Source organism: Gopherus flavomarginatus, chromosome 6, assembly GCF_025201925.1.
Source record: "Gopherus flavomarginatus isolate rGopFla2 chromosome 6, rGopFla2.mat.asm, whole genome shotgun sequence".
In the NCBI taxonomy this organism is placed as follows: domain Eukaryota; kingdom Metazoa; phylum Chordata; order Testudines; family Testudinidae; genus Gopherus; species Gopherus flavomarginatus.
In genome coordinates this window covers 82,143,919-82,169,970 of record NC_066622.1, presented here as the reverse complement: position 1 = coordinate 82,169,970, position 26,052 = coordinate 82,143,919, and the positions used below count along the sequence as shown (strand labels likewise).

Below are 26,052 nucleotides of genomic sequence, written 5' to 3'. Positions count from 1 at the left end.
AGAGACTTTTGAAAGAGAACTAGCAAGGAGAGCCCTGAAATACAAAGCAGTGGAGCCCATGAGAAAGAGAGTGACCAAAACGCACATTCTCAGCCTCAACAACTTTTATGCAGCTGAGCTAAGAGCAAAATTTTGGCTTGTCATGAAGGATGCCCCCAAAGGCAAGATAAAGTGAGACAGTGCACACTGTGAAAGAAACACGCAAGTTTGAGGAGATGAGTGTATGTGGTGGACAGCTTTATTCAGGGCCCATCACTGCAAGACAAAAACCAAACTGCTGTAGTCTGATACAGCTGGCAGACAGTCTCGCTTTTGTCCCCCTCCCCCAAACATACACAAAGGGCGGTGATGGGGTCATGAGAAACTTTGTCAATTGTTTCACTAGGACTCCCTATCCTTCCCAGGGAATCAGGACAAGCTTTCCACCTCTTGTGAAGAATGCCAAGAAACAGTCACTTAGCTCATACTGATGAAGGCAGCAAAGCAATTTCAATAAGAATGTCAAAGCTCCTTTAAATGCAGACTTTGCCTTATATATTTGTCACCCTTTGTGAGAAAGGGATGCTTCCCTAATTGTAATCATTTGAAGGGCATAAAGGATGAATTACAACTTTCTAGACAGTACCTGTAAGAGAGGTAATTCTTTTTTCAAGCATCCTTAAAGTGCGAAGTGACAGCTGAAAAACTGTCCTGACAGGCTGGTGATATCTGGCAACAAAGACCGCCGAGGGAGGGGAGGAGGGAAGTGGGGCAATTTGCCCCAGGCCCCACAGGGGCCCCCCATGAGCGTTTTTCAGAGCCCCTGGAGCGGGGTCCTTCACTTGCTCCAGGGGCTCCGGAAAACTCTCCCGGGGCCCACGCCCTCAGAGCTTCTTCCGCTCCGGGTCTTCGGTGGGGGCGGTGGTCCTTCCGTCCCACAGCAGAAGGATCCCCGTCACCGAGTTACCGCTGAAGCGGTGGCTCCCCACCGCCAAAGACCTCAGACCCCCTGAATCCTCTGGGCAGCCCTGGGAAGTGCAGCCCAGTTGTAAAAGCATGAGAGGAAGAGCATTTCTCTCAGAGGAGATCTTAAAAATTGAAGTCCTGACTTTTTTTTGGTAAAACAAGGGATCTTTTTTCCACCACCTCGAGTCCCAAGAGTCCCTTTCCCTCATTGTTGAGCAGTACACTATGGGCAGAGGAGAGCATCTAACTGAGACCTCCAAGATTTCACTGATAACACATAATGTCTAACAGTATTCTTGAGATATGAGACTTCCAAGTGGTAGCTCCAAATTAGCCAGTTCCTTCAGTAATCCTGCTTCCACTCCATGCTATCATTTTTCCATTTGCTTGCTGCAAGTATCATTACGCTGTCTATGTGATGATTGTCCGGCTGTTCTCTGACCTGCCTGGAAGTTAAGTGCTTCCTCTAATACAGGGGTTCTCAAACTGGGGGTTAGGATCCCTCAAGGGGTTGTGAGGTTATTACATGGGGGCAGGGGGGGTCACAAGCTATCAGCCTCCACCCCAAACCCCACTTTGCCTCCAGCATTTATAATGGTGTTAAATATATAAAAATGTGATTTTAATTTATTGAGGGTAAGGGGTTGCACTCAGAGACTTGCTATGTGAAAGGGGTCACCAGTACAAAAGTTTGAGAACCACTGATCCAATATAATTTAACAGCCAGCTGTCAGAGACAGGAAGTGGGCATGAAGAAGATCAGCTACATGCCTTGGCAAACAGCAAAAACACACTGTCACCTTGGGCAAAGGGATGACATTTCCCAGCTTCTCTCCAAGGTGCTTCTGGTGTCAGGCTATGGCTGTTAGAATTATTTTTATGACTCAAGACAAAATAAATAAATATCATTGTGCCACTCCTATAATTCACAGCATTCAGCTGCCAGCTGTCCCAATGGAAAGAGATGTAGTGCTTCATTCTACTTCCCACTGTTTTAGAAGCTACTTGAAAAACAAACACCCCTCTAAATCCCATCTATTATTTAGGAAAAACATGATATTAAAAATTTAATCTGGCACAGAAAACTGTACTTTTGAAAAGGCGTGAACTTAGGGTTGTCCCAGTTTTCGACCAGAAAGTCTGGTCCAAAGGGGACCTGGGCAGCGTTCGGTCAGTACTGCTGACTAGACATCAAACGTCCAGTCACAGGAGGGCAGAAAGAACAGCTACTGCTGGAGGAGTTCAGTGATAGACTGGAAAGAAGCTTAGGAACTGGCTCCCGCAGAGTATGTGGGTACCGCCTTCTCAAAACTCCTGAGACCCCAGCTCTCTCACCCCCTCACTCCAGAAACAGACCCTCCCCTACCCAGACTGCCCCCAGCGCCTCAGCCCTGCCATGCCATGACTGCCTCCAGCTCCTCGCTTTGGAATTGACACACACCCCTCCACCCTGGGGCCTGTAGTGTCCAGTTTTGACAAATCGGAACTTTGGCAACCCTACATGAAGTACTAAAAGGACAACTATGGTACCAATCCCTATTCAGTCCACCAGCAATCCATTTAATTACAGACTTAACTAGTGTCTGAGCCAAAGCCCATGGTTGTTGAAGGAAAACTGTCAACCAACTTCAATGATCTTTGGATCAGGTTCTTACCATAGAGATTTTTTACCATTATTAATTATTTACTTATATGCTCATTCACAAAACCAGACAGGCAAGATAGAGGCATTTAGTCAAATAATAATATGCATGGAGTGACTGGAGGAGTAGTGCCAAGATGCCTACAGTTAAAGAGAGGAATCAGAGACACAGAGTTTTAAACCCTTGCCTATGACTTCTGAATCCATGATTAAAGGGTGAGGATGATCCTAATAGTCACTGCTTTGCCAAAGGCTCCAGCCCTTGACACTCCAAGGATGAGGATGGACATAAGGTGTTGCCCAAGCAAAAACAATGTTTGGTTGTGGAGAGGCTGATCAGAAAGGGGAATTCACCATTTTTAGAAGCATGAGCTTCATTCCCACCAGAAAGCACTTATTTGCTTCTGAAAGAGGAAGATAGAGAGAAGGAGGGCTGGGGGCAGGAAGTCAAAAGAAAAAGAAGACTGTCAGACGCATTTGATAGCTGGGTTCTACCGGGGGCCTTCCGACTGCACAGGAAACATAGGAAGTTTGCTTTGCTTCCACATCCTGCTGGAAGCACAGATTTTGGAGCCATTTCATCTTGGGGCTACATTTGAACTTCATTTTCCAACTATATGCTGCATATTTAGACACTGAGGTGCAGGTGCAACGCTGAAGCGACAAGTCAATCAAGCAGAATGAGGCTTGTTTACCCCCCCTTCACAGAGCAGCCACCTGGAGCTTTGTTCAGAGCGGTGATGCTGTAAAAAAGGTCAGGTTGATAAGAGCCAGAAGGGTTTGAGTGTAATACATTGATAACTGAAACTCCTAGAAAATAGTCTCATCTGCTGAAGCTCCCTATGATGAGAACTTCCAGCTTCGAGAGAGATAAATCCTCAGGTCATGTGATCTGCGCAAAGTGAAGAGCTAACATGCTGCTACGCTCTCTTCCTTTGACTCATCCTCAGCAGGAGTAGCTGATGCAGAGCAGGAGAGGAGCAGTCATCCCTTGGCCTCCTGCCCATACAACACAGCTACCCCCAGTTGTTGAAATCCAGCACCACTCAGTGTACCCAGATAGGCTTATGAAACCTGGGACGGTCCCTAGCAGTATGTCTATATCTTCCTGTTTTGGAAGTGGCAATAGCAAACGAGGATGTGGAAGAATATCTAGCCTGCACTGGAAGCAGATGCTTTCCAAGGGAGACCTCTTGTTCTACCTTTAGTGGCTGAGACAGCAACACACACATACATATGCCTATTTATTCTGATTGGAAGATGAGAGGGCCAATAGGTGTCCCCTCATAATAAAAACTGAAGCAACAGATAAAGAATATATATAACTCACACTAAAGTGGAAACCAAGTTTGGTTTTGTTCTTTTAAAACAAGGTGATTCCACAGAAACAACTTGTTGCAAAGAGATAGACACAGCATCCATGAATTATACACTGTTAAGTACTCTTAAACACATAATTTATGCCAGCAGGAAGTACAGTAAGTCTCCCTCTTTTGAGAAGTATTGGCCCAGAAAGCCTATAGCACACAGAAGCACGGCATGAAAATAAGCTAGTGGGTAGGCACACTCTTGGCTCTGTAATGCAAACTTTGAACAAAAAACAAAAAAAAAAAACAAACCCTCAATTGTTTCAGATTTATACAAACCACACATTTTGATCTACTCCCAGCCAACTGCAGTTTGATGGCAGAAGATCCTCTACTTTGTTACTGAACTCTAACAGAGACCAACATTCAAACCCTGCAGAGTTCACACTGAAGAGAAAAAACAGACAACACAGAACCAGACACAAAACACAACCTGTTCTAAGTAATAGTGCTCAAACTTTGCAACACCTGAGGCTGCTCAAGCAAAACGTGATAGATGAATAGGAAAGGTTTGCTGTGGTCAAGGCTCCAAGCAATAAAATCCTTGTCATCTTTACCCTGCAGTTGCTGGGAAAGGATGGCTACTGTTCACATTTCAAGGCTCCATGGACCACATTTAAACACCCTTAAAAGGAAGAACATGTCAATATCAAAACATACTGAGCTACTGCTTAAAAAGAGTAGCTCCCCAACTGCTCATCCACTGCTAGTTAACTTCCTTCATCCCAAGTACCCATGCTATAGACTTACATTAAAACACAGCAAATTGTAATCTTCAGTCACAGAGAAGGTGCTCTAAACTGACATCTAGTCTAATATTATGCCTCTCTGGCCACAGAAAGATGCCTTAGGGGGGTCACCTCCTACACAAATGGACCCTTTGACAGTACTGATTTATGGGCTATACATTGGCCTTGTTCCCATCCCCCAGTTTAGGGCAGATTGTGTAGTTATTCTGGGTTTTTCAGGGGCCATGGAAGCAGAGCACAAATCAGAGCAGTCTCAAGTTAGCTCTGACTTCCACTAGAGGTCTGGAAGATAACTGCATTGCCCCAGAGTATAAAGAGCTCAAAAGATGGCTTAAAGCCACCTTTGCCCCACTCTCATTCTCGCCTCAAGCAAAGGCAGGGAATAGGGTTGCCAATCTTGGTTGGATGTATTCCTGGAGATTTCATTACATGACATGATCTTTAAAGATTAATCTTAATTCCTGGAGACTCCAGAGGGTTGGCAACCCTAGCAGGGAGTAACCAAGAATCAGGCCCCTGGATTTTATTCACATTACCACCACTGACTTGCTGAAGGATCTTGGAGCATGGCACTCTGGCACCAGGAGCTTCCGCAGCCTCCTCTGTAAGAGCAGATAATACAATGTCTATCTCCCAGGAAGTTGCCAGGCTTAGTTTTAAAAAAAATAAAAAAAATAAAAAAAACCCACAATACTTCAAACTACTCACTGGACCACCACAATGGTGCTATAAACATTTGTTTCCAGATTTTTTAAAACACCAGTTCTGTTCTTAAAAAAAAAAAAAGTTTCAATAAGAACAAGTTGTGTTTCTATTTTCTTCGGAAACCACTGCTGTTGTTTCCAGCATAGTTTGCTTAAGATGAATATAACGGGCCTTCTTTTAATACCATTACTAGAGTGCCACAAAATGCCCCAGACTCTCTTGTCAGAGTTAATAACCCCACATCACAGAATGCCAATCTGAGGCAGAGAGGGCCCTTGATGTGTTTTAAAGACAGAGGAGTTAAAATACAAACCAGCAGCACTCTTCCTCCCCCACAAGCCCAGCCACATTTTATCCCAATTAGGAGGCCCAAAATGGATTACGATTCCCAGCCCATGCTTTCCCACAATTCCCTCAAACAGAACTCCAGTGTCCCACAAACAGCAATAATGACACACATTCAACCATGCGCAAGCACTTGAAGCTAGTCATATATGCTTAGCTACTTAGAACTAGTAACGATAATGCTAGCAACACTGGACCGGGCCTGGGGATTCACAAGTGGTTGGTGCTGATAGGCATTTATCTAGAGATGCAGCTGTGGGCTAAGAGTGACTTTGTATCTCCAAGAAACACTCTTTGCTTTCATCATTTTTCTTAGATATTCATTGCTTTAAGGCACAGCCAGTTTTAAACATTTAAACAAGAGTTGCAGAGTGCCTAGATGTTACAGTTCTGAAACATTTTCTCCTTCCCATAAGAGACTGAGGCCTGATTGTTCATCCCCTCCCTCCTACCCACCCTCATCAGAATGTAAGCTCTTATTTACAGTATTCTTTCTTCTTTGCAACAGGGACAGCCTTTGTTGCTGTTTCTGTACAACACCTAGCACAGTGGGGTCCTGGCTCATGACTGAGGCTCCTAGGTGCTATAGCAGGGGTGGGCAAACTTTTTGGCCCGAGGACCACATCAGAGTATGAAAATTGTATGGGGGGCCATGAATGCTCACAAAACAGGTTTGGGGGGGGGAAGGGGATGAGGGTGCCGGCTGGGTGTGGTACTTACTTCAAGCAGCAGCATGTCCCCGTCTCCTATGTGGAGGTGGGGCCAGGTGGCTCTGTGCACTGCCCTGTCCGCAGGAGCCACCCCTGCAGCTCCCATTGGCCATGGTTCCCAGCCAATGGGAGCAGCGCTTGGGGCAAGGGCAGCATGCAGAGCCCCCTGGCTACCCCTACACACAGGAGCTGGAGTGGGGACATGCCGCTGCTTCCAGGAGCCACGACATGTGTAGAGCAGGGCAAGCCCCCAACCCCGCTCCCTGGCTGGAGCACCGGAATAGGCCAAGTCCTGGACCCTGCTCCCTGGCAAGATCTTGAAAGCCAAATTAAAATGTCTAAAGGACCAGATATGGCCCCCAGGTCGTAGTTTTCCCACCCCTGTGCTATAGTAATAAGCAACATGAAAGATTCCAAATGGAATCCATTTAATCAACAAAGTGCTTAAATATGTGCCTAACTTTAATCTTAGTTTAGGAATGTGTTGAATTGAGGCCTTAATGTTCACACAGCACTTTGAAGATAGTAAAGTTTAGTACCTTATCTACATAGAAAAGTTTTACCAGTTACATCAATTCTGCAGTTACACTAGAATAGCTCCTGTGTGGACACGTGTGGTATGAGTTACTTTACTGAGTTTAGCTTAACCCCTTCCTTAATGAAGACTTAAAAAAAAAAAAAAAAAGAGGGAGGGGAAGGTTATACCAACATAACTATAGAGGTTTACATTTACACCCTTTGGTTATACTAAAAGAATATTTCCCATGTAAACAAGGCCTAAAGAAGGAGTATTACTCAACCTCCTCTCTGGGTGGAACAAAGCAAGGATTAAACAGTGCTTTGTAATAGCATATTTAGTTGAAACTGCAGGGGGAGGGGCTAGTTAGAATGCAATTGACTAAACTGTAATTGGACCTGCACATGTTAATTCTACTACTGCAAGATGCCCATTTAATGGCCTCAAGTGGACAGGACCTCCACTTTCTGATTCATCTGGAAGATAGCCAGGGGCGGCTACAGGCACCAGCACGCTGAGCCCGTGCTTGGGTCGGCAAGCCACAGGGGGCGCTCTGCTGGTCGCCATGAGGGCAGCAGGCAGGTTGCTTTCAGCGACATGTTTGCAGAGGGTCCACTGGTCCCACGGCTCCGGCGGACCTCCCACAGGCCACCCCTGAAGATAGTCCATCCAAACCCATCTTGGCAGTATTTTGTAACTGAACCAGAGGGAAGAGTGCCACCTGTGTATTGATGCCACCACTTCCTGGAGCACCTTATCTTCCTCATTCAAGTACTGGCTCAGTTGGATCCTGGTTAGCAATATCAGATCTAACACTATTACAGCTGAGTGATATAGGAAACCTTGTCACATTTTAAATACTGTTAACAGAAGCCGAAATAGGCCCTGGTGATTTCGAGAGCTCCATCTCCAGCTCAGGAGTCTGTTGCAGGATCAGAGCTTTACTCATCAGGGAAGGTTGCAATTTAAGCCATTAGATAATACAATATATCAATGCCCTTTAATTGCATTGTTATGAGCTTTGTGAAAACTGTGTGTTGGAAGGGAGGGGGGAGGGACACTAAAAGAAATTGTTGTGAGAGCATCCCCATCGGCCCAGTAAATCAATATTAAATTACTTGTAGAATTCAAAGTGGATGGTTCAAAGGGCATTGCCCAGTGCAGGCAGACTTGTTTCTTAAATAGCAACACTACGGTTCAGGAAACTTTCTCCCATGTGGCACTAACTGCATCTCAACCACCATTGTCAAGCCCTGCTACAACTTTAACTCCCAGAGAAGCCTCTCAAGGTTGCCTTCTCGAGCTTCTTTTCTCTTGAGCCTCCGGAAGATTTGACCTGCTCAGCCTTTCAGAAGTTTTAAGCAGATCTTTTCTCTCTCCTATTTACGTGGAGATAGGAACTAAGACGGACTCGCACACACTGTTTCTCTCCCTCTGCAAATAAATTCCACGTAGGCTCTTCGAACCCACCCCGGAAGGCATGATCAATTACAAAACTTGGGGCTAATGTACATGAACCGTGTGAATGCCCGCCCACTTCCCGGAACCCAATAGGACCGAGTCCCGACAGGCTCGGCAGACTAACGAGAGAGAACATTCTCATTCATTGTCCAAATCCCCGAGAGAGAGAGAGAGAGAGAGAGAGAGAGGAAATACTTACAGACAGAAGGCTGAGTGCAGCGTTAACAATGGGGCTGCCCCTGCCCACGAACGAGAATATCTCTTAGAAAAAGCCCAGGGAGAAATTAGCGGGTGAGAACGATTGTAAAGAGCCGAAGGTCTAGAAACAACAGCACCTAAGAGAGAGTGACACAATGACGGCAGCACACAAGGAGGCTCGGTGCACAGCCGAGATCAGCACAGGAAATGAGACTCACCCAGGAGCAGCCCTGGAGTCTGCTTAGTAAGTTTCACCAACTTGGGTGAAAGGCAAGAGGCTGCCAAAAACACAGGCGTTCCTCAGTTGGTTCCTGCCTTGGTTAGTCCATGAAAGCGGATCACACGTGAAAAGAAACTCCCCCGCGCTCAGTAAATAATGACACCCGATTCTGCAGAGCGGATTTCTCTGGCAAGCTCTCCAGTAGCGTACAGCTGCTGTACTCCTTCTTGGCAGCACAGGAAATCTACTAATCATGTCTATCAGGCCACGCCTCTCTTTCGCAACAGGACGCACACACAGGCAGGGTCATTTTACACAAAGGAGAACTTCCACGGAGTATTTGCCTGAGTTTGCCTCTCCTTCTGGAGTCAATTCTACCCTAACCTCTCCATACACATTAGCTAGTTCCTTATGACATAATCTAGCTTCCCTGCCCCCACCCACCCATAACCCGTCTCTCTAAAGGTTTGCAGGGGGAAAGTTCATATATTGGCCTAAATTTAGCTAAGAGAAACACCCACTAATTCCAGTCACGTGCATTTTAGACACTCCCTCCAGTTAATTTTTTATTCAGTTTAATATGATTCCTCCCCCTCCACACCCACTGTTTTTAATACTTGTAACACTCACCAGCCTGACTGTGGCTCAGCTGTACTTCATACACCCCAGGAGATTAATTAAAGCGCACAGCCTTCCTGAGAGGTTATAGTCAGCCTACTTCCCCTCCCATCTCTTGTTTTAGATTGATTTTAAATCAGTTTTTAATGTATCATACACAGCATTGCTACAGTCCTCATTTTAATCACAAGTCTTGCACTATTTGCTGTTTGCCTTCAACCCCCAGCTCCTGGAGTCCTGTGACTAGGTGACAACAATAGTGTAATCATGCCTCAGAGGACCCTGGTGCAAGAATAGATTAGGGGCCCCCTTCCCAATTCTGAAATCTAAAATTTTGCTTGCCCCCAATATCCCCATTTTCCCCATAGCCCACCAACATCCTCCACTCCCTCACCCCCACCCACCAACATCTAGCCCCTAGCACCTCACCCATTGCCACGGAAAATTTGTTAGTCACTCACCCCTACTTCAGTGTTCTGCCCCATCCGAGCCTAAGGGTAGCTGCTCCCACCACCTGACCCACCCTGTCACAATACCAGCCAAATTTGAGTGATGAGTGGCATCACAACCTTGCACGTGGAGTCAAAGCTCAATCCAGGTTTGGCCTAGCCTCGTGGTGCAGGAGAGGCCGGGCCAAACCTGAGTGGCACTACAACCCCATGTTTCAAGTAGCAATGCCACTCGCTCACATTTGCCCCAGCTGCCTCCTCTGCAGTGATGGGGATGGGCAACAGGGCCAACTTTGAGTGAGTAGTTTTGCCAAGTGAAGTGCCAGAATGCCATTCCATTCCCTAACCGTCTTGGGGGGTCAGGTCCTACTGTGCCATTGTACAGTGGAACCTCAGAGTTATGAACACCAGAGTTACTAACTGACCGGTCAATCACACTCCTCATTTGGAAGCAAAGTACACAATCAGGCAGCAGCAGAGACCCCTCCCCCCCAAAAAAGTACAGTGCTGTGTTAAATGTAAACTACTACAAAAATAAAGGGAAATATAAAAAGATTTGACAAGGTAAGAACACTGTTTCTGTGCTTATTTCATTTAAATTAAGATGTTAAAAACAGCATTTTTCTTCTGCATAGTATATTTTCAAAGCTGTATTTAGTCAATGTTCAGTTGTAAATTTTTGAAAGAACAACTATAATGTTTTGTTCAGAGTCACAAACAACCTCCACTCCCAAGGTGTTTGTAACTCTGAGGTTCTACTGTCGCTACGCCACATTGGACAAAAGCTTGAAAATATTTAACTGAGGACACACTAAAGGCTCAGCCACCAAAGAATCCAAGAACACATTTTTAAAAATGTCTTGTGATTTTTAAATCAACTTCCTGCTTGGGGGAGTGGGAGGAGATGGACTAATTAATGGATTTTGAAGACTTGCACTTGGCGATAATATTCAGAGAGGTGAGAGTAATCATATCATCTGGTTTTCTGGGAACACCTCCATGTAAGATTTCCCCAGTTTTGTGATTATGTTTATGAAAAACAGCTCTCTGTTCCTGAACCTGGCAATCATTAGATTGCTCAGACCACCTTCACAGGCTGCTCCTGGCTATCATTCGATTGCTGTGCTGAGCTCCTGTACATTGATGCATCTGCTGCTCTGGAAACAGCTGCTCCCTGATGGTTACCACTCAACTATTCAGAGAGCACCAGTAACTTGGCTTGCTTGGGTGAGTAGTAGGCTGGACCTTCTTGACCCACAGAGTCTCTGCTGGGTGATATTAGCAGGGATCCCCAGCACAAGGGCTCTTAGAATTAACATGCCACAGAGATACATGGAGCAGTTCCCACCCCTCAGAGCTATTGTTTCAGACTGTCTGCAAACTCAAGCAGACACCACTGCTTCAATTATGTTCAGTTTATGTTTTCAAGCATTTCTTCATAACCTCGGGGCTGCAAACTTAAATTTAAAAAAAGGAATAAAAGGTGAGAGTATGATGTAATTCCATGCCCCCTTGAGCTGGAGCCTGAGGCACAGGCCTTATGGTGTCTATGTCTTGGCATGGTCCTGTTGAGTGGTTCTGCAGTGAGGAGAAGAGATCCGGTGGTTCTCAACCTATTTACCATTGTGGGCTGCATATGTGGGCAATATCCAGTACTATGTGTATGGCCCTGAGGATGTCACATGGGCCGCAGCTCTGTGCTGATTGGGCTGCAAGCAGGCCACGGGTTGAGAACTACTGACGGAGCATTGCAGGATGCAGTGCTGAACTTTGGTGCCCTCTTCAACAGTGCAGAAAGTTGGGTGGGAAATGCACTGTCACACTACTCCTCTCTGAACTGGTGTATGCAGTGATGAGCTGCCAAAATATTAACAACCAGTTCCCTCCTCCTCACCCCACAAGGGGATCATACCCCCCACCCCTCCCAGGACTCCTGCCCCGTCCAACCCATGTTCCTTGACAGCCCTCCCCCCAGGGACCCCTGCCCCATCCACCTCCCTTCCCTATCCCATAACTGCCCCCTGCCATCCAACCCCTCCTTTCATTCCTGATGGCCCCCCTGGGACCCCCACCCCAACCAACCACCCCTTCTCTCCATCCCCTTACTGTTCCTGGAACCCCTGCCCCTGCCCCTGCCCCCCACCACTCCATCCAACCCCTGCTCCTTCCTGACTGCCCCCCCAGGACCCTTGCCCCCATTCAATCCCCCTGTTCCCTGCCCTCTGACTACCTCAACACTAGTCCACCTCCCCAACTCCCTTGCCCTCTATCCAACACCCCCTCCCTGCTCCCTGCCCCCTTACCGCGCTGCCTGGAGGTGGGGACTGGGCCAGGCCACTCGGCCGGGATTGGGACCGGAGCCAGGGCACCCAGTTGGCAGGACCGAGGCCGAACCAGGCCGCCCAGCCGGTCGAGACCGGGCCGGAGCCGAGCCGTGCCACGCGGCTGAGGTCGGGACTGGGCCGGAGCTGAGCCGCCCGGGGTCTGGGTCTGGGTCCGGGTCCAGGCCAGAGCCGTGCGGCACCTGGAGTCGTCCTCACGCCCTGCCTTCCTGCCCCAGCTCACCTGAAGGAAGCTGCTGCTTCCTTCTCAGCCCTCCTAGGCTTCCCGCGCAAACAGCTGATTCGCGGGAAGCCGGAGAGGGGGAGGAGGAGCCGGGGGAGCCTTCAGGGGAGGAGGCAGAGGCAGAGTGAGGTGAGTTGGGGCCGGGGGAAGGGCAGGGAGCTGCAGGAGCTTTTGTTAAATTTAAAAGCGCTTTTTGAACCAGCTGTGCCTCGCGGAACAACCGGTTCTAAAAGGATCCTGTGGTACCTTATAGACTAACAGACGTTTTGGAGCATGAGCTTTCATGGATGAATACCCACTTCGTCAGATGCATCAAGGTTCTAAAAGGGCTTCTAAATTTAACAACCGGTTCCCGCAAACCGGTGGGAACCGGCTCCAGCTCACCACTGGGTGTATGTTGGCAACTTCTCTAATCTCTGTCCATGCCCTTTGCCTGTGGCCACCCATCTCCCCTGCCACCAACATCCCAGACTTTCATTTGAAATGATCTGATCAACAAGGAAGGTGAGGGGGCAGCAGAGGGAGTCTAGGAGGCGTTGGTAGCCTCTAGCCATAGAGATTGCAGCAATCAACACTGTAAAGAGATTCTACATCCTTTGTGACAGGCTTGTGAAAGGGTTGCTGTTGTACTGTATGCAGGGAACATTAGAGTGGGTATATTTTCACCTTTAAGAGTGGGGATTACCGCAGCCCTCACTCTTAATGTTTCAATTGCCTTTGCCACTAACCAACCAATGTTCCCCCTATATTCACAATATAACCTCATTGTAAAGTTTAAATAGCATCCCCTCTATTGCAGTAACTGTAACTGTAAAGGCAAACTTGTAAAGTCTGTAAAGCTTTGCTTAGTCAAGGCTTCAATTCTCTCACCAGAATGAAGTGGAAAACAAGACTGATAGAGATGCAAACTGTCATGTTTACACATAGCTCATCAACACAGTTTCCTGTGGCCATCACAGAATGTTTCCTGACATTAATGAGGGACCAGGAAGAGTTGCTGGCATGGGGCACAGGGACCACAGCTGTAGTTTTGCTGAATCAAAACAGCCAGTAGGATTAGACTGGACCATTTATTTCAGGTAACTCACATTGTAACTGCTATTTCATATTTCTCCATATTTTCCCCCAGCCCATCTCCCTCTAGCATTTCCAATAGGGCGGTGCATGTAGTGGCTGATCCACTAACTTAGTCTCAGATGTAACAGGCAGTCTACTAGGGGAAGTGACTGAGGAACATTCATTCTCGCTCTCCAAGAAGAAGCTTGAAAAAGCATTAGTGTGGGAATGATAGTGAGTCTATTATCCTCAATCCACATGGACTGAACCACTGTCATCCCCACTAATGGTTTATCAAGCATCTTCTCTGTAGTTGATTACATTAGTAATTTCCTCCCAAGCCCATTTTTATAAATGCATATATATGGTGTATTTATAAAATGGCCAGACTACCATTCCCTCCATTATTCCCATCCTAAATCTCCTATATTAGAAAAGTAGAATGTACATAAGAGTAAAAAGGGCACAAGATTATTTGTCTTTCAGCAGCTCTTGTTAAGTCTTTTCTAACAAGTTTCTTCTAGCCCAGTCAGAATCTGGTATTGGTATTCAATTTCTGGCACATTTATTTACTATGCAAATTCTTTGCAGTACCCCTTTAGCATCGACCTTCCTTGCAACTGGAGAAGCAGTGACATCCAGTGGTGAAACTATACAGAGTAGATTTCCTTGTATGTCTGACTTAAAATGCTCTCTTGTTTTGTAGGAAATAAATCTGAAAAATGCAGGGAGGATTTGTTGGAATTTTCTTCTTTTTACACAAGCTTGTAAATGGCACCAACTGCAGGTGGTCTCACAGCAACAAGAACATATAACTGACAAAGTGAAACAAAAAAACACACCATAGAAAACAAACAGAAAAGACCCTGTTATGTAGATAGTTTACTAGATGACTTAAAGGGAGACTGTAAACCTGAGATCTACATCAGCATTTTTAAAAGAATGAGTTGAAAGCAGTTTCAGCTACTAAAATCTTCCCCTAAGTCTTCCGGCTAATTTGGTGATTTCACAACAGTAGCCTGTTGTTTAAAAGGATGTTTTCATATTCGTGTGGGGAGGGGAAAAAAAAAAAAAAAAAAACCAAAAACAACCCATCCCCAGACAAGGGGAAACAGGCTATAGTGAAACAGACCTTACGCAACTTGCTTTCTTTCACAAACACAGAGTAAACTAACTGAAAAACCAGAATTTGCTTTCCGATCTCTTCTAGTTACAGTCATTTTACCACAGGTCTTACTTGTAACTAAAGTAGGTAAACAATTTTCAGACCAAAGTGATTTAAAAGTTGAGGATGTCTTTTTAAAGGAGTCACTCAGATTTATTAAAAAAGAGAGCAGAACAAATGAAAGAAATGTAAGAAGCTGATCCAGCAGGGGTCACTGATGCTGCACAGCAGCCATCAACACAGCAGCTAATCGCAATGAGCAAAAATACATTGAATTTTTACATTCACGTAAAGAATATTGTGATAAAGCAGCTATTCAGACTCCTCCTACCCTGCCCACACACTGCAGTGAGGCAGATTCACCAAGTGCTCTGTTATCATTCCAAGTAGATTTTGTTTTTCCTTTGCATTCTCAAGATCACTTGCATTATCTCCTAGAAACTGTCTGCTTCACACAATTTATCCAATTTCCTATTAACATTCCCTCCCAACCTATTCCCTGTTTCTCTCTCTGTCCTGAAGCTCTCACTAGATTTTTTTTCAGTCCTCTCTCTCTCCACGATTGCTGCATGTTCCAAAAAGACAGGTCAGGCCCCCAGCACTCTCACGATTGGTTTAAAAATCACAGGATTTTAAGATTTGTTTTTAAATACTACATTTGGAGTTTGTTTGCATTTTTAACCTTTAGGGTTTTGGAGTTCTCTCTGAAATCAGGAGAAACTAGAAACTTACATTTTAAAAGACTGAAATAAAACTGAGATGCTGATACAGCCACAGGACTCGAGAATCTCAGGCTTCAAACAAGACACCACGTATCACTGGAGTTGGTAGCACTGCCCCGTAACTGCTCATGTCCAACTGCCATGGGACATTCTGATTCTAACATTTTCTCCCTTCTCCGACCGGAGACATCACCTGAATAGTCTATGTGCTGTGGCTGACCTGAGTGCAAGAGGGCCTGACAGCCCCTAGGGGAGACTCCAGTCCTTGATAAAACAGCTGAACATTGCACAGGGCCTTTTGAGAGGCATAGTCATAGATCAGCCTGGCTGAACAGGGTAAAGGGATACATATAATGCCCTTTACACAATGACTAAGCATTTTAAGCCTGAAGTGGGACAGGATGAAAGCTGGCTTCCTGCCTCAGTTTCCTTAACCCCACAGCATTGTTGCAGACACAGCAGTGCCAGAGGCAAGCAACAGTGGTTCGTTGCCTAGAGTGCTTAAGCGCCAATAAACACACTAGGGTGGAGAAGCAAACAACCAAATTTATTTGAGCTCAAATAAGGTGCCAGGGAGAAATAATCTCAGATCCTGCACCCCTAAAACAAGCAGTTTTTTTCTTTTATATCCCAGTTGTTTACTACAAAACTTTCTTGCTGACTAGCTGATTTCTTACTCCCCCCTCCTTTCCCATCCAGCTGCAGTATCTTCTCTCATTCAATCTTTTGACTTCCCCCTTCCTCCCCCCTCTGCGCTGCTGAGACATGTACACAGTATCTTAAAACGGCCTTGAGCAGGCTTTAGCCGAGCTTCAGTGTATTACAGCAGAGAACTGGCTGTTACAACCAAAACTAACTGCTAACACTACATTTTTGCAGCTGTTAGTATATTAGGTTACACAAAGTGTTTAACATGGAGCAACACTGGTTTATTGAGGCCTACAACAGGAGGGCTTCACTGACACTTGTGGTCTATCACCTTTCCCAGTTACCTAGGGTTATGCCAGAGTGACACCAACAGCATGGCAGAAGAAATGGATGAAAGTGTAACCGTGACTTGGATGGGTCATGCAGGGGTTGAACCTGGAGTAAACAGCAGACTTAAAATCTCTTACATGGTATAGCCACTAGAGAGGGACATAGGCCCATGTTCTGACAGGATGGGATACAAAAGCATTGGAGTTTCTCAGAACCCCACAACAACACTTTATCTACACTCACAAAATGTAACCTTTAAAATATATCAATATATTAAAATGGTACAACCTTCCCAGTATTGATTTTGTTATAGTGGTATGAAGGTACTTATACCAGCATAATTTATCTCTGTAAATTATACTGCTATAGCTTATTCTCATAAGGCACCTTTATGCTGATCTAACTGCACCCCCACTGGAGGCTGAACGGGTTTAACTATTTCAGTAATAAACACACACACACAAACTAAAAGAGTTAAATCTGTATATAAACTGAGTGTAGACCAACTTAAGATGTAGGAGAGTCTAGGGCAATTTCCAGAAGAAAGGCAGAGACATGGGAAAGAACAGCATTTATAATTGTGTTAAATATATAAAAAAGGGTTTTTAATTTATAGAGGAGGGGAGGATTGGCACTCAGAGGCTCACTATGTGAAAGGGCTCACCAGTACAAAATTTTGAGAACCACTGATCTAGTCCAACCTTCTGCATAAACCCAACACATAGTACTGTACTCAGTAATTTTTGCATCAGCCCAATAACTTGTGGCTAACCTACCACATTTCTTTAGAGAGAAATCTAGTCTTAATTCAAAAGACTCCAAGTGATGGATAATCTGCCACATCCCTTGCTAATCTGTTCCAATTATTACTTGCCCTCCCTGACATGTTTCACTTTTGCTACCTGATATGCACTTATTATTCTCTGCTGCATTTAGAATCCTTATTTCACTTATTACTGGGCACGTCCCACCTTGTGGTCATTATCACCACCTCTTAAATATGTCCGATACTGACTTTTAATTTTCCTTCCAAATCAGAATATGAAGCATATGAGGCACCATCTTCAATCAAACAAAGCCAATGGCAGAACTACCACTGAATTCAAAGGGAGCAGGACTGGACCCCATATGTAAAAACTGTAGCAATCAGACATGTGTCTAAGATTCTCAGCGCAAGGAGAAAGGGTGGACTCTCACCAACACAGAGACTTCTAACTATCTTAATAAAATTAAATTTGAAAACCAAGACATTTCATTTACATAATTTATTATCATCTTTCAACCTCATTGACTCCTTCCTTAGCAATGTCCTACTCCCCAGGCACCCAGATATTCTCTTATTTTTCTGACTCTAACTGGACCCATCTAGGTTACGCCTTAATATTTTGGGCCCAGCCTTCCATTAATGTGGTAAGAGACAAAAAACTAGTAGAAACTGTGGGTGCCTGAGAGACTACAAAGCACAAACAAGTCAGCTACCATCAAAGAGGTTGTTCATTTGTTGACTAATTTCAGAGAGAATCCTCCAGCTGAGCTATTACTGAATAGTCTAAGAAAGCAATTACACTGCATGTTATACAATTATACAGACGTTCTACATTTTCGAGCCAAGACTGAACATGTGTAACTATTAGTCAGTGTCTGCAGCTTGTGGTTTTATCTTCTCAGCAGCTTCAAGGACAGACTGAAGGCTCACTTTGTCTCCAAATTCTCTCTCTCGATGCTCCAAGAGAACACCCTAGTGAGGGGGAAAGGAAAAAAAGTGCAGTGATTTCTTTTTATATGGGGATACAGTTAAATAGAATGCAGTATTTTAGAACTCAAAAACATTGCTTTTCACTTTCTATCTGATTGAGAAACAAGGAGTAAAAGATGATATGATCCAATTTCTCAGATACAGGATTAATCAAGTCAACCAAAACAAATATATGAGTTTCCCCTCATATGACTTATGTTAGGGCATATTATGCAAGGATACATGCTGTGGAATTTTCTTATAAACTAGATAAACTCTTCTTACAGTACACTTATGCTTCCATCTCAGGAAGATTAGTGCAAATACAAATTTCAAGTAATCTGCTCAAGGCCATGGAAGCACCATTAGTAGGGCCCTACCAAATTCGTGGCAAGGAAATACGCATCACGGACTATGAAATCTGGTCTTTTGTGTGCTTTTACCCTAAACTATAAAGATTTCATAGGGGAGATCAGCGTTTCTCAAATTGGGGATCCTAACCCAAAAGGGAGATGTTGGGGGAGGTCACAAGGTTATTTTAGCAGGTTGTGTGTGTGTGTGTGTGTGTGTGTGTGTGTGTGTGTGTGTGTCTCTCACACAGTATTGCCACTCTTACTTATGCGTTGCCTTCAGATCTGGGCGGCTGTGAAGCAGCGGCTGTTAGCCAAGCACCCAGTTTTGAAGGCAGTGCCCTGCTAGCAGCAGCGCAGAAGTAAGGGTGGCAATACCATGCTATGCCATCCTTCTGTGTTGCTGCTAGTGGCAGGTCTGCCTTCAGAGCTGCGTTCCCAGCCAGAAGCCACCGCTGCTCTCCAGCTGCCCAGCTCTGAAGGCAGCACCACCATCAGCAGCAGAGCAGAAGTAAGGGTAGCAGTATTGCAAACATCTGCCCCCACCCCCAACCTTGGGACCCCTCACAACTCCTTTATGGGTCAGGACCCCTAAAATTACAACACTATGAAATTTCAGATTTAAATAACTGAAATCATGAAATTTACTATTTTTAAAATCCTATGACCACGAAATTGACCAAAATGGAGCATGAATTTGGTATGGCCCTAACCATTAGGCTCTAAGCACATTTAACCAAACAGCAAGTTAGAATTTCCCATAACGCATAAATCTAGCTAAAACAGATTTACAGTAGACTGTATACATAGAATAGAAAGGCAGGTATAAATAGAAAGGCAAAGGCACAAAATGAGCTCAAACTAGCTACAGGAATAAAGGGAAACAAGACGACTTATCATCAATACATTAGAAGCAAGAGGAAGACCAAGGACAGGGTAGGCTCACTGCTCAGTGAGGAGGGAGAAACAGTAACAGGAAACTTGGAAATGGCAGAGATGCTCAATGACTTCTTTGTTTCGGTCTTCACCGAGAAGTCTAAAGAATGCCTAACATAGTGAATGCTAATGGGAAAGGGGTAGGTTTGGAAGATAAAATAAAAAAAACAAACAAGTTAAAAATCACTTAGAAAAGTTAGATGCCTGCAAGTCACCAGGGCCTGATGAAATGCATCCTAGAATACTCAAGGAGCTAATAGAGGAGGTATTTGAGCCTCTAGCTATTATCTTTGGAAAATCATGGGAGACAGGAGAGAAGACTGGAAAAGGGCAAATATAATGCCCATCTATAAAAAGGGAAATAAAAACAACCCAGGGAACTACAGACCAGTTAAATTAACTTCTGTGCCAGGGAAGATAATGAAGCAAGTAATTAAGGAAATCATCTGCAAACACTTGGAAGGTGGTAAGGTGACAGGGAATAGCCAGCATGGATTTGTAAAGAACAAATCACGTCAAACCAATCTGATAGGACAGGATAACAAGTCTTATGGATGAGGGAGAAGCGGTGGATGTGGTATATCTAGACTTTAGTAAGGCATTTGATACGGTCTTGCATGATATTCTCATCAATAAACTAGGCAAATACAACTTAGATGGGGCTACTATAAGGTGGGTCCATAACTGGCTGGATAACCGTACTCAGAGAGTAGTTATTAATGGTTCCCAATCCTGCTGGAAAGGTATAACAAGTGGGGTTCTGCAGTGGTCTGTTTTGGGACTGGCTCTGTTCAATATCTTCATCAACGACTTAGATATTGGCATAGAAAGTACGCTTATTAAATTCGCAGATGATACCAAACTGGGAGGGATTGCAACTACTTTGGAGGATAGGGTCATAATTCAAAATGATCTGCACAAGTTGGAGAATGGTCTGAGGTAAACAGGATGAAGTTTAATAAAGACAAATGCAAAGTGTTCCACTTAGGAAGGAACAATCAATTGCACACATACAGAATGAGAAGAGACTGTCTAGGACGGAGTACGGAAGAAAGGGATCTAGGGATTATAGTGGACCACAAGCTAAATATGAGTCAACAGTGTGATGCTGTTGCAAAAAAAGCAAACAGGATTCTGGGATGCATTAACAGGTGTGGTGTGAGCAAGACACGAGAAGTCATTCTTCCGCTCTACTCTGCACTGGTTAGGCCTCAACTGCAATATTATGTCCAGTTCTGCACACCACATTTCAAGAAAGATGTGGAGAAATTGGAGAAGGTCCAGAGAAGAGCAACAAGAATGATTAAAGGTCTAGAGAACATGATCTATGAAGGAAGGCTGAAAGAATTGGGTTTGTTTAGTTTGGAAAAGAGAAGACTGAGAGGGGACATGATACCTGAAAACTGCTATCTAAAAGGGTGTCATAAGGAGGAGGGAGAAAACTTGTTCACCTTAGCCTCTAAGGACAGAACAAGAAGCAATGGGCTTAAACTGCAGCAAGGAAGGTTTAGGTTGGACATTAGGAAAAAGTTCCTAACTGTCAGGGTGGTTAAACACTGGAATAAACTGCCTAGGGAGGTTGTGGAACCTCCATCTCTGGAGATATTTAAGAGTAGGTTAGACAAACGGCTATCAGGGACGGTCTAGACCGTATTTGGTCCTGCCATGAGGGCAGGGGATTGGACTCAATGACCTCTCAAGGTCCCTTCCAGCCCTACAATCTATGACATTTGGTGCATACTTTCTATAAATTATTTATACCCTGATAGCATCCAATCTTCGGCACTTTCAAGACAGACAGACACACCCCCATTCTAAATCTTGCTTTGACTAGCTGTGTGATTACTGAACAAGGAAATGTTTCTTGGAAGCATCAATTACCCAGGACCAAATTTCCAAAGGCGACTAGTGATTTTTTGGGTGCCCAACTTGAGACAATTTAAATCACAATTTATGAAGTCTGCTACATATTTATCTCCATGCTCTTAAAGTTTACGAAACAATTTGATAAGATCACACAGTAAGTCTTTAGGATGTTATATTTAAAGATGGACCCCAAGTTATATCTAGAGCTGATTTTTTCCAAAATGTGATAGTAGTTAAATCCAGATTTATAGTTCAAGCCCACCTTTCAGGGATACTGTACTATGCTGTTTTGTAAACAAACTGAGGATGGTTATCAAAAATGTGTATTGATCATTCGTTCCATACAGTGTTTGATTTGAGTCAATGTCATCATGAAGTCTTTGTTTGTTTAAGAACATGAACAAATAGCAACAGTATTTAGGACTGAGGTTTCCCACCCCCCCACACATCATAACCAGTAATGGGAGAAGATCACTTATTTGGTGCAAAGTCACCTCCAAAATTTTAAGTTAAAAATGAGAAGTCATTACCAGGGGCACATCCACCAGCTTAGTGGAAAGTCATGTGAACTGCCAATTGTAATTTTTAATAGAATAGTAGATCATCAGTGTAGTGGATGGAAAAATCTCCTTAATGGGTAAGTATCAGAATATTTGGAAGTGATTATAAAAGAGATTTGTTTTCAAGGGCAGCGAGCTGATTGGAAGATGTTCTGTGAATGTCACTGCACAAGACAAGAGATGCCCCAAGCCCACAACTAGAACATAGGACAGGGCAGAAATTAGTGGCTGACTGTGGCCTTGTCATGTTCTAAGTGGCTAAAGCAGGAGGCCTTTGGGATCTCACAGGGGCATGAAAGAAACTGAAGGGAAGAGGGGATGAAGAAAAAAAAGAAATTCCCCAAAGCCATGCAGTACCTGCTTCCCAGCACCAATCACATAAACTCCTCCCAGGATGAACCCTTCTCCTTTCAGGTTACCACTGTATCCATTCTTCCAAGCGCGAAGGAAGTTCTGCCAAACTCCTAAGCGGATAAGACCCATTGACAGCATTTTTCGCTTGTGAGGACCATAGAAATTTTTCTGTAGAAGGACAGAAAGAAAACTCAATAAACAAAAAACCAACAGTGACAGAGGAGACTTTCCTAACTGTAATCAAGGCAGCCAGCTAGCCTCTGCATCCAGAACAGTGTCTAACAAGTAATATTTGGGTATACAGAACTGAATGATGCCTTTAGTAATCTTATTAGGACAGAAGTTCCTTTAAAACAGTAAAAGGTCACCTACTTTCCACACAATCAGCAACATCCAGTTGTTTTGTCACTGCTGCCATTCCAGATTTATGGAGCTGATCAACCTACTACATTCACTTCCTGGACATCTTGACTGCTGACATCAGAATTAACAGATTTGTTTTGAACTACTGGGCAGAACTCCCTCTAGAATAGCCTGTCTTTTTTCATGTGCTGGAAAAAGGGGATGGGGTTGCCACCACTCACCATTTTACTGTCAGTCTCATGATATTGTTTTTCCTAAAGTCCCTGCTTTTGGATTCATGCAATTGAGAGAACCGGAGCTTTCACTCAAGAGGCTGTTCCAGTGTTGGAGAGGTATGTTAGGAAACATGACCCAGAAAGATCCAAAAACAACAGAAGGCAAATAAAAACCATATATCAGGATTTCTAAACCTCAAGATTTTGAGGGTGTGATGCATGATTTCTGAATTCTTGTGTTTGGCAACAGCATAAGTTTTCAGTAAACATAGCAATAAGCAGTTATATTTCTACCATTTGTTGTTCTTTGAATGTTGCACTGCAACATGAACTTATCACACCCTTCTATTTTATTGTTAGTCCTTGGTTTTAATACCAGGATAATTATCAGACAGTGCATCCCAGTGCAAGAAAAGAGAAAAATAGTTGGCATGATCTTACTGTTTGCTTAGAGGTGTGGGGGGGGAAAAATCATGCAAGAACACGTCAACAGTACACAGCAGAAAGACAGCTGACCTTGTAAACTGAGCAAATTTATATATAGAAAATCTAAGCAGATTAACTTCTTAAGCCACAAAAGGCTATTCAATCAGTTTTCAGATACCTAAGTTTCATTCAGGCCACACTATGCAGATTCCTTGAAAAGGCTTGGTGGATACAGATGCTGACTCAAGCAAGCTTAAAACAAACAGAGCAATACAAACATACCTTTTCATCCAGAAATATTTCCCCTTTGAAATAATGCTGAAAATCCTCCACTTCAATCCCAATCTTTTCTTTCACAACAGCATAGAGGGGGACACCAAGTTGGTCAAGCTGAGGTTTGAGAGAGGAAAGTTCAGAAGCCTCCTAGAAGACAATGAGAGTGATGCCATGTTTAACTACTGGATGGAAATCTGAAAGGCTCAACATTTGGCATGTACCCACTTGGGTGGATGGTGGCTAGAGGTGCAAAGTGGATGCAATGAAGTGTAATAAACAGGGCAAATGTGTGAGTTCTAGTCCTAGGCTGTCTATTGGCATAGAGACATCTTCACCAGAGATGAAGGTGTGATTGCAGTGCAGGCAGGTATATGCACACTAACTTTAATCTAGATGGTGCAGCTAACAGTGGATATGTATTCAGGTTGCTGGCCTGTGCGAAGATCCATGCTACTGCATATTCACTGCTATTGTTACCCATGCTAGGTAGATTAAAGCTAGTGTAGGTATGCCTACCTCTCTGCAATCATTCCTTCATTCACCGTACCCTTACTAGGGCTGACTTCACTAGGAGAGGGGGATAGTTTTAAGCACGTATTTGCAAAAATCCTAGCAAAGGCTAAAGCGAAAGTCTTAATACTGTAACTTGCCTTGTCCATGCTAGGATTTTAGCATTTGTTAAACACACACATTCTTTCCTAGTGAAGATATGGCCACTATGTGCAAGGCCTCTCCGTGCCTCAGTTTCTCCACCTGCAAAATGGTGAATAGGCACAAATGTACCCTTTTCATGCTGCAGATCAAAGAGTGCTATGCAGCTTTTATTATACAAGGAAGAGGTAAAATGAGTTATTTTTTCTAGTGTATACAGTGAAACTGTGTTTCTTCTGCATGCACTTTCAGGATACCAGCAGTTATGCTGCTTTATGTGTCCCAGGCAATGTGATATACTCCTGGGGAAATTCTGCGCAACTACGCACGTGCATAATTAATGAGCCATGTGTATTTTAAATTTTTTGTGCAGAAAAAAGCTTCTGTTGACATTTGCTGTGGTTCCTCTAGACTCAGACTCATAAGGACTAGTGGGGAGGACGGACTGGTGCAGGAGTTGAATGGGAGTGGAGGCACAGGGCCACAGCGGGGAGGGAGGTGCAGGGCCACATGGTGATGGGGCAGGGGATTTAGAGCTACATATGGACAGGGGAGTGGCTGGGTGGGGGCACAGAGCCACATGGAGATGAGGGAGTGGGTGTCTGAGTGAGGGTGGATGGACACATGTGGGTAGGGTGCAAGAACATATGGGGACAGGGGCAGATGTACCTGACTGAATGGGAGAGGCTAGGGGCATCAGTCAGGGTCTGCATGGGGCAAGCTCCCTAACAATCCCTCCCCACCCCCGAAAGAAACCTGTTCTATACTTTTCCCACCCATATCCAGCAACCTTCCAAGTTCACACTCAGGCTCCTTCTCAGCAATTTACTCTCCTCTCTCTCAGCTCCTCTGTTACCCTTGACTCACCCAAGCCTTTGCATTGCTTCTGAGGGGTGTGGTAAATATAGTTCTGTATTGTAGTTTAAGTGAATTATTACTCAGAGTTCTGTATTAACATGCCTAGTATGGAATCTATTTGTCAAAAAACATTTCCTGAATCTTTTTTGTTGTCTGTATTGTTACAGTGTTTGATAGGTATTTTGAAATAAATGACTAAAAATAATTGAAACTGGTGTGATTATAGTGCAGGGGTCGGCAACCTTTCACAAGTGGTGTGCCGAGTCTCCATTTATTCACTTTAATTTAAGGTTTCACGTGCCAGTAATACATTTTAATGTTTTTTAGAAGGTCTCTCTCTATAGGTCTATATATTATATAACTGAACTAGTGTTGTATTGTAAAATAAACAAGGTTTTCAAAATGTTTAAGAAGCTTCATTTAAAATTAAATTAAAATGTTGATCTTAAGCCGCTAGCCCGCTCAGCCCGCTGTTGGTCTGGGGTTCTGTTCACCTAGGCCGGCAGCGGACTGGGCGGGGCCTGCACCCAGGACCCCGGCTGGCAAGGGTCTGGCAGCCAGAACCCGAGAGCACTGCTGCTCAGGGGTTCCATCTGCCAGCTCCTGCCAGCTGGGATCCCAGCTGCCAGACCCGCTCAGCCCACTGCCGGTTTGGGGTCCCGGGCCTGCACACATACAGTGGGTACCTACCTTCTCCCTGGTTCTGGCCCATTCTCTCCCTCTCTCTGCACTGAGCTGAGGGTGGGAGTGCACTGAGCACAGGGCTGGGGGTGAAGGGTCTGGCGAGGAGCTAGAATGAGGGAGAGAGCTCAGGGTTGGGGCAGGAGGTTTGGGTGTGGGGCACCTACCTGGGCAGCTCCCATTCGGTGTGGGAGGTACAGGTGGGAATGTGGGGTGTGTGTGTGCAGGAGCTCCCATTTGGTGCTCTGGGTGGGGGTTGGGATGTGGGCTGTGTGTGTGCAAGAGTCAGGGCAGAGGGCTGGGGGCATGTGAGGGGGGTGCAGGTGTCAGGGCGGTGCAGGTGTCAGGGCGGGGGGACTAGGTATGTGT

General features: G+C 44.7%; 2 protein-coding genes and 1 long non-coding RNA gene across 24 annotated transcripts in view; 1 reads left to right on the top strand and 2 right to left on the bottom strand.

Moving 5' to 3' along the window:
• The window catches only part of TSPAN14 (tetraspanin 14), a 90,410-nt gene extending 81,099 nt beyond the window's left edge, over positions 1–9,311 (bottom strand). For 3 of the 19 annotated variants that reach the window (XR_007775122.1, XR_007775123.1, XM_050959109.1), the window contains exon 1: positions 8,858–9,308. The gene's annotated coding sequence lies outside the window, so the exon portion shown is untranslated. Of the gene's footprint in view, positions 1–4,422; positions 4,580–5,239; positions 5,306–8,640; positions 8,777–8,857 lie in introns of all 19 variants that reach the window. The other 16 variants (XM_050959114.1, XM_050959112.1, XM_050959123.1 and 13 more) reach the window with 14 other exon arrangements.
• LOC127053822 (uncharacterized) lies at positions 5,726–17,658 on the top strand. The gene is made up of 2 exons (XR_007775127.1): positions 5,726–6,221; positions 17,451–17,658. It is a non-coding gene; the product is annotated as an uncharacterized LOC127053822 (long non-coding RNA).
• The window catches only part of PRXL2A (peroxiredoxin like 2A), a 26,517-nt gene continuing 18,081 nt past the window's right edge, over positions 17,617–26,052 (bottom strand). For all 4 annotated transcript variants that reach the window (XM_050959135.1, XM_050959134.1, XM_050959132.1 and 1 more), the window contains exons 4-6: positions 23,500–23,640; positions 22,217–22,381; positions 17,617–18,150 (exon numbers count right to left, since the gene is read on the bottom strand). In XM_050959135.1, the coding sequence (XP_050815092.1) occupies positions 18,043–18,150; positions 22,217–22,381; positions 23,500–23,640 (414 nt within the window). In that variant the 3' untranslated portion in view covers positions 17,617–18,042. The remainder of the gene's footprint in view (positions 18,151–22,216; positions 22,382–23,499; positions 23,641–26,052) is intronic.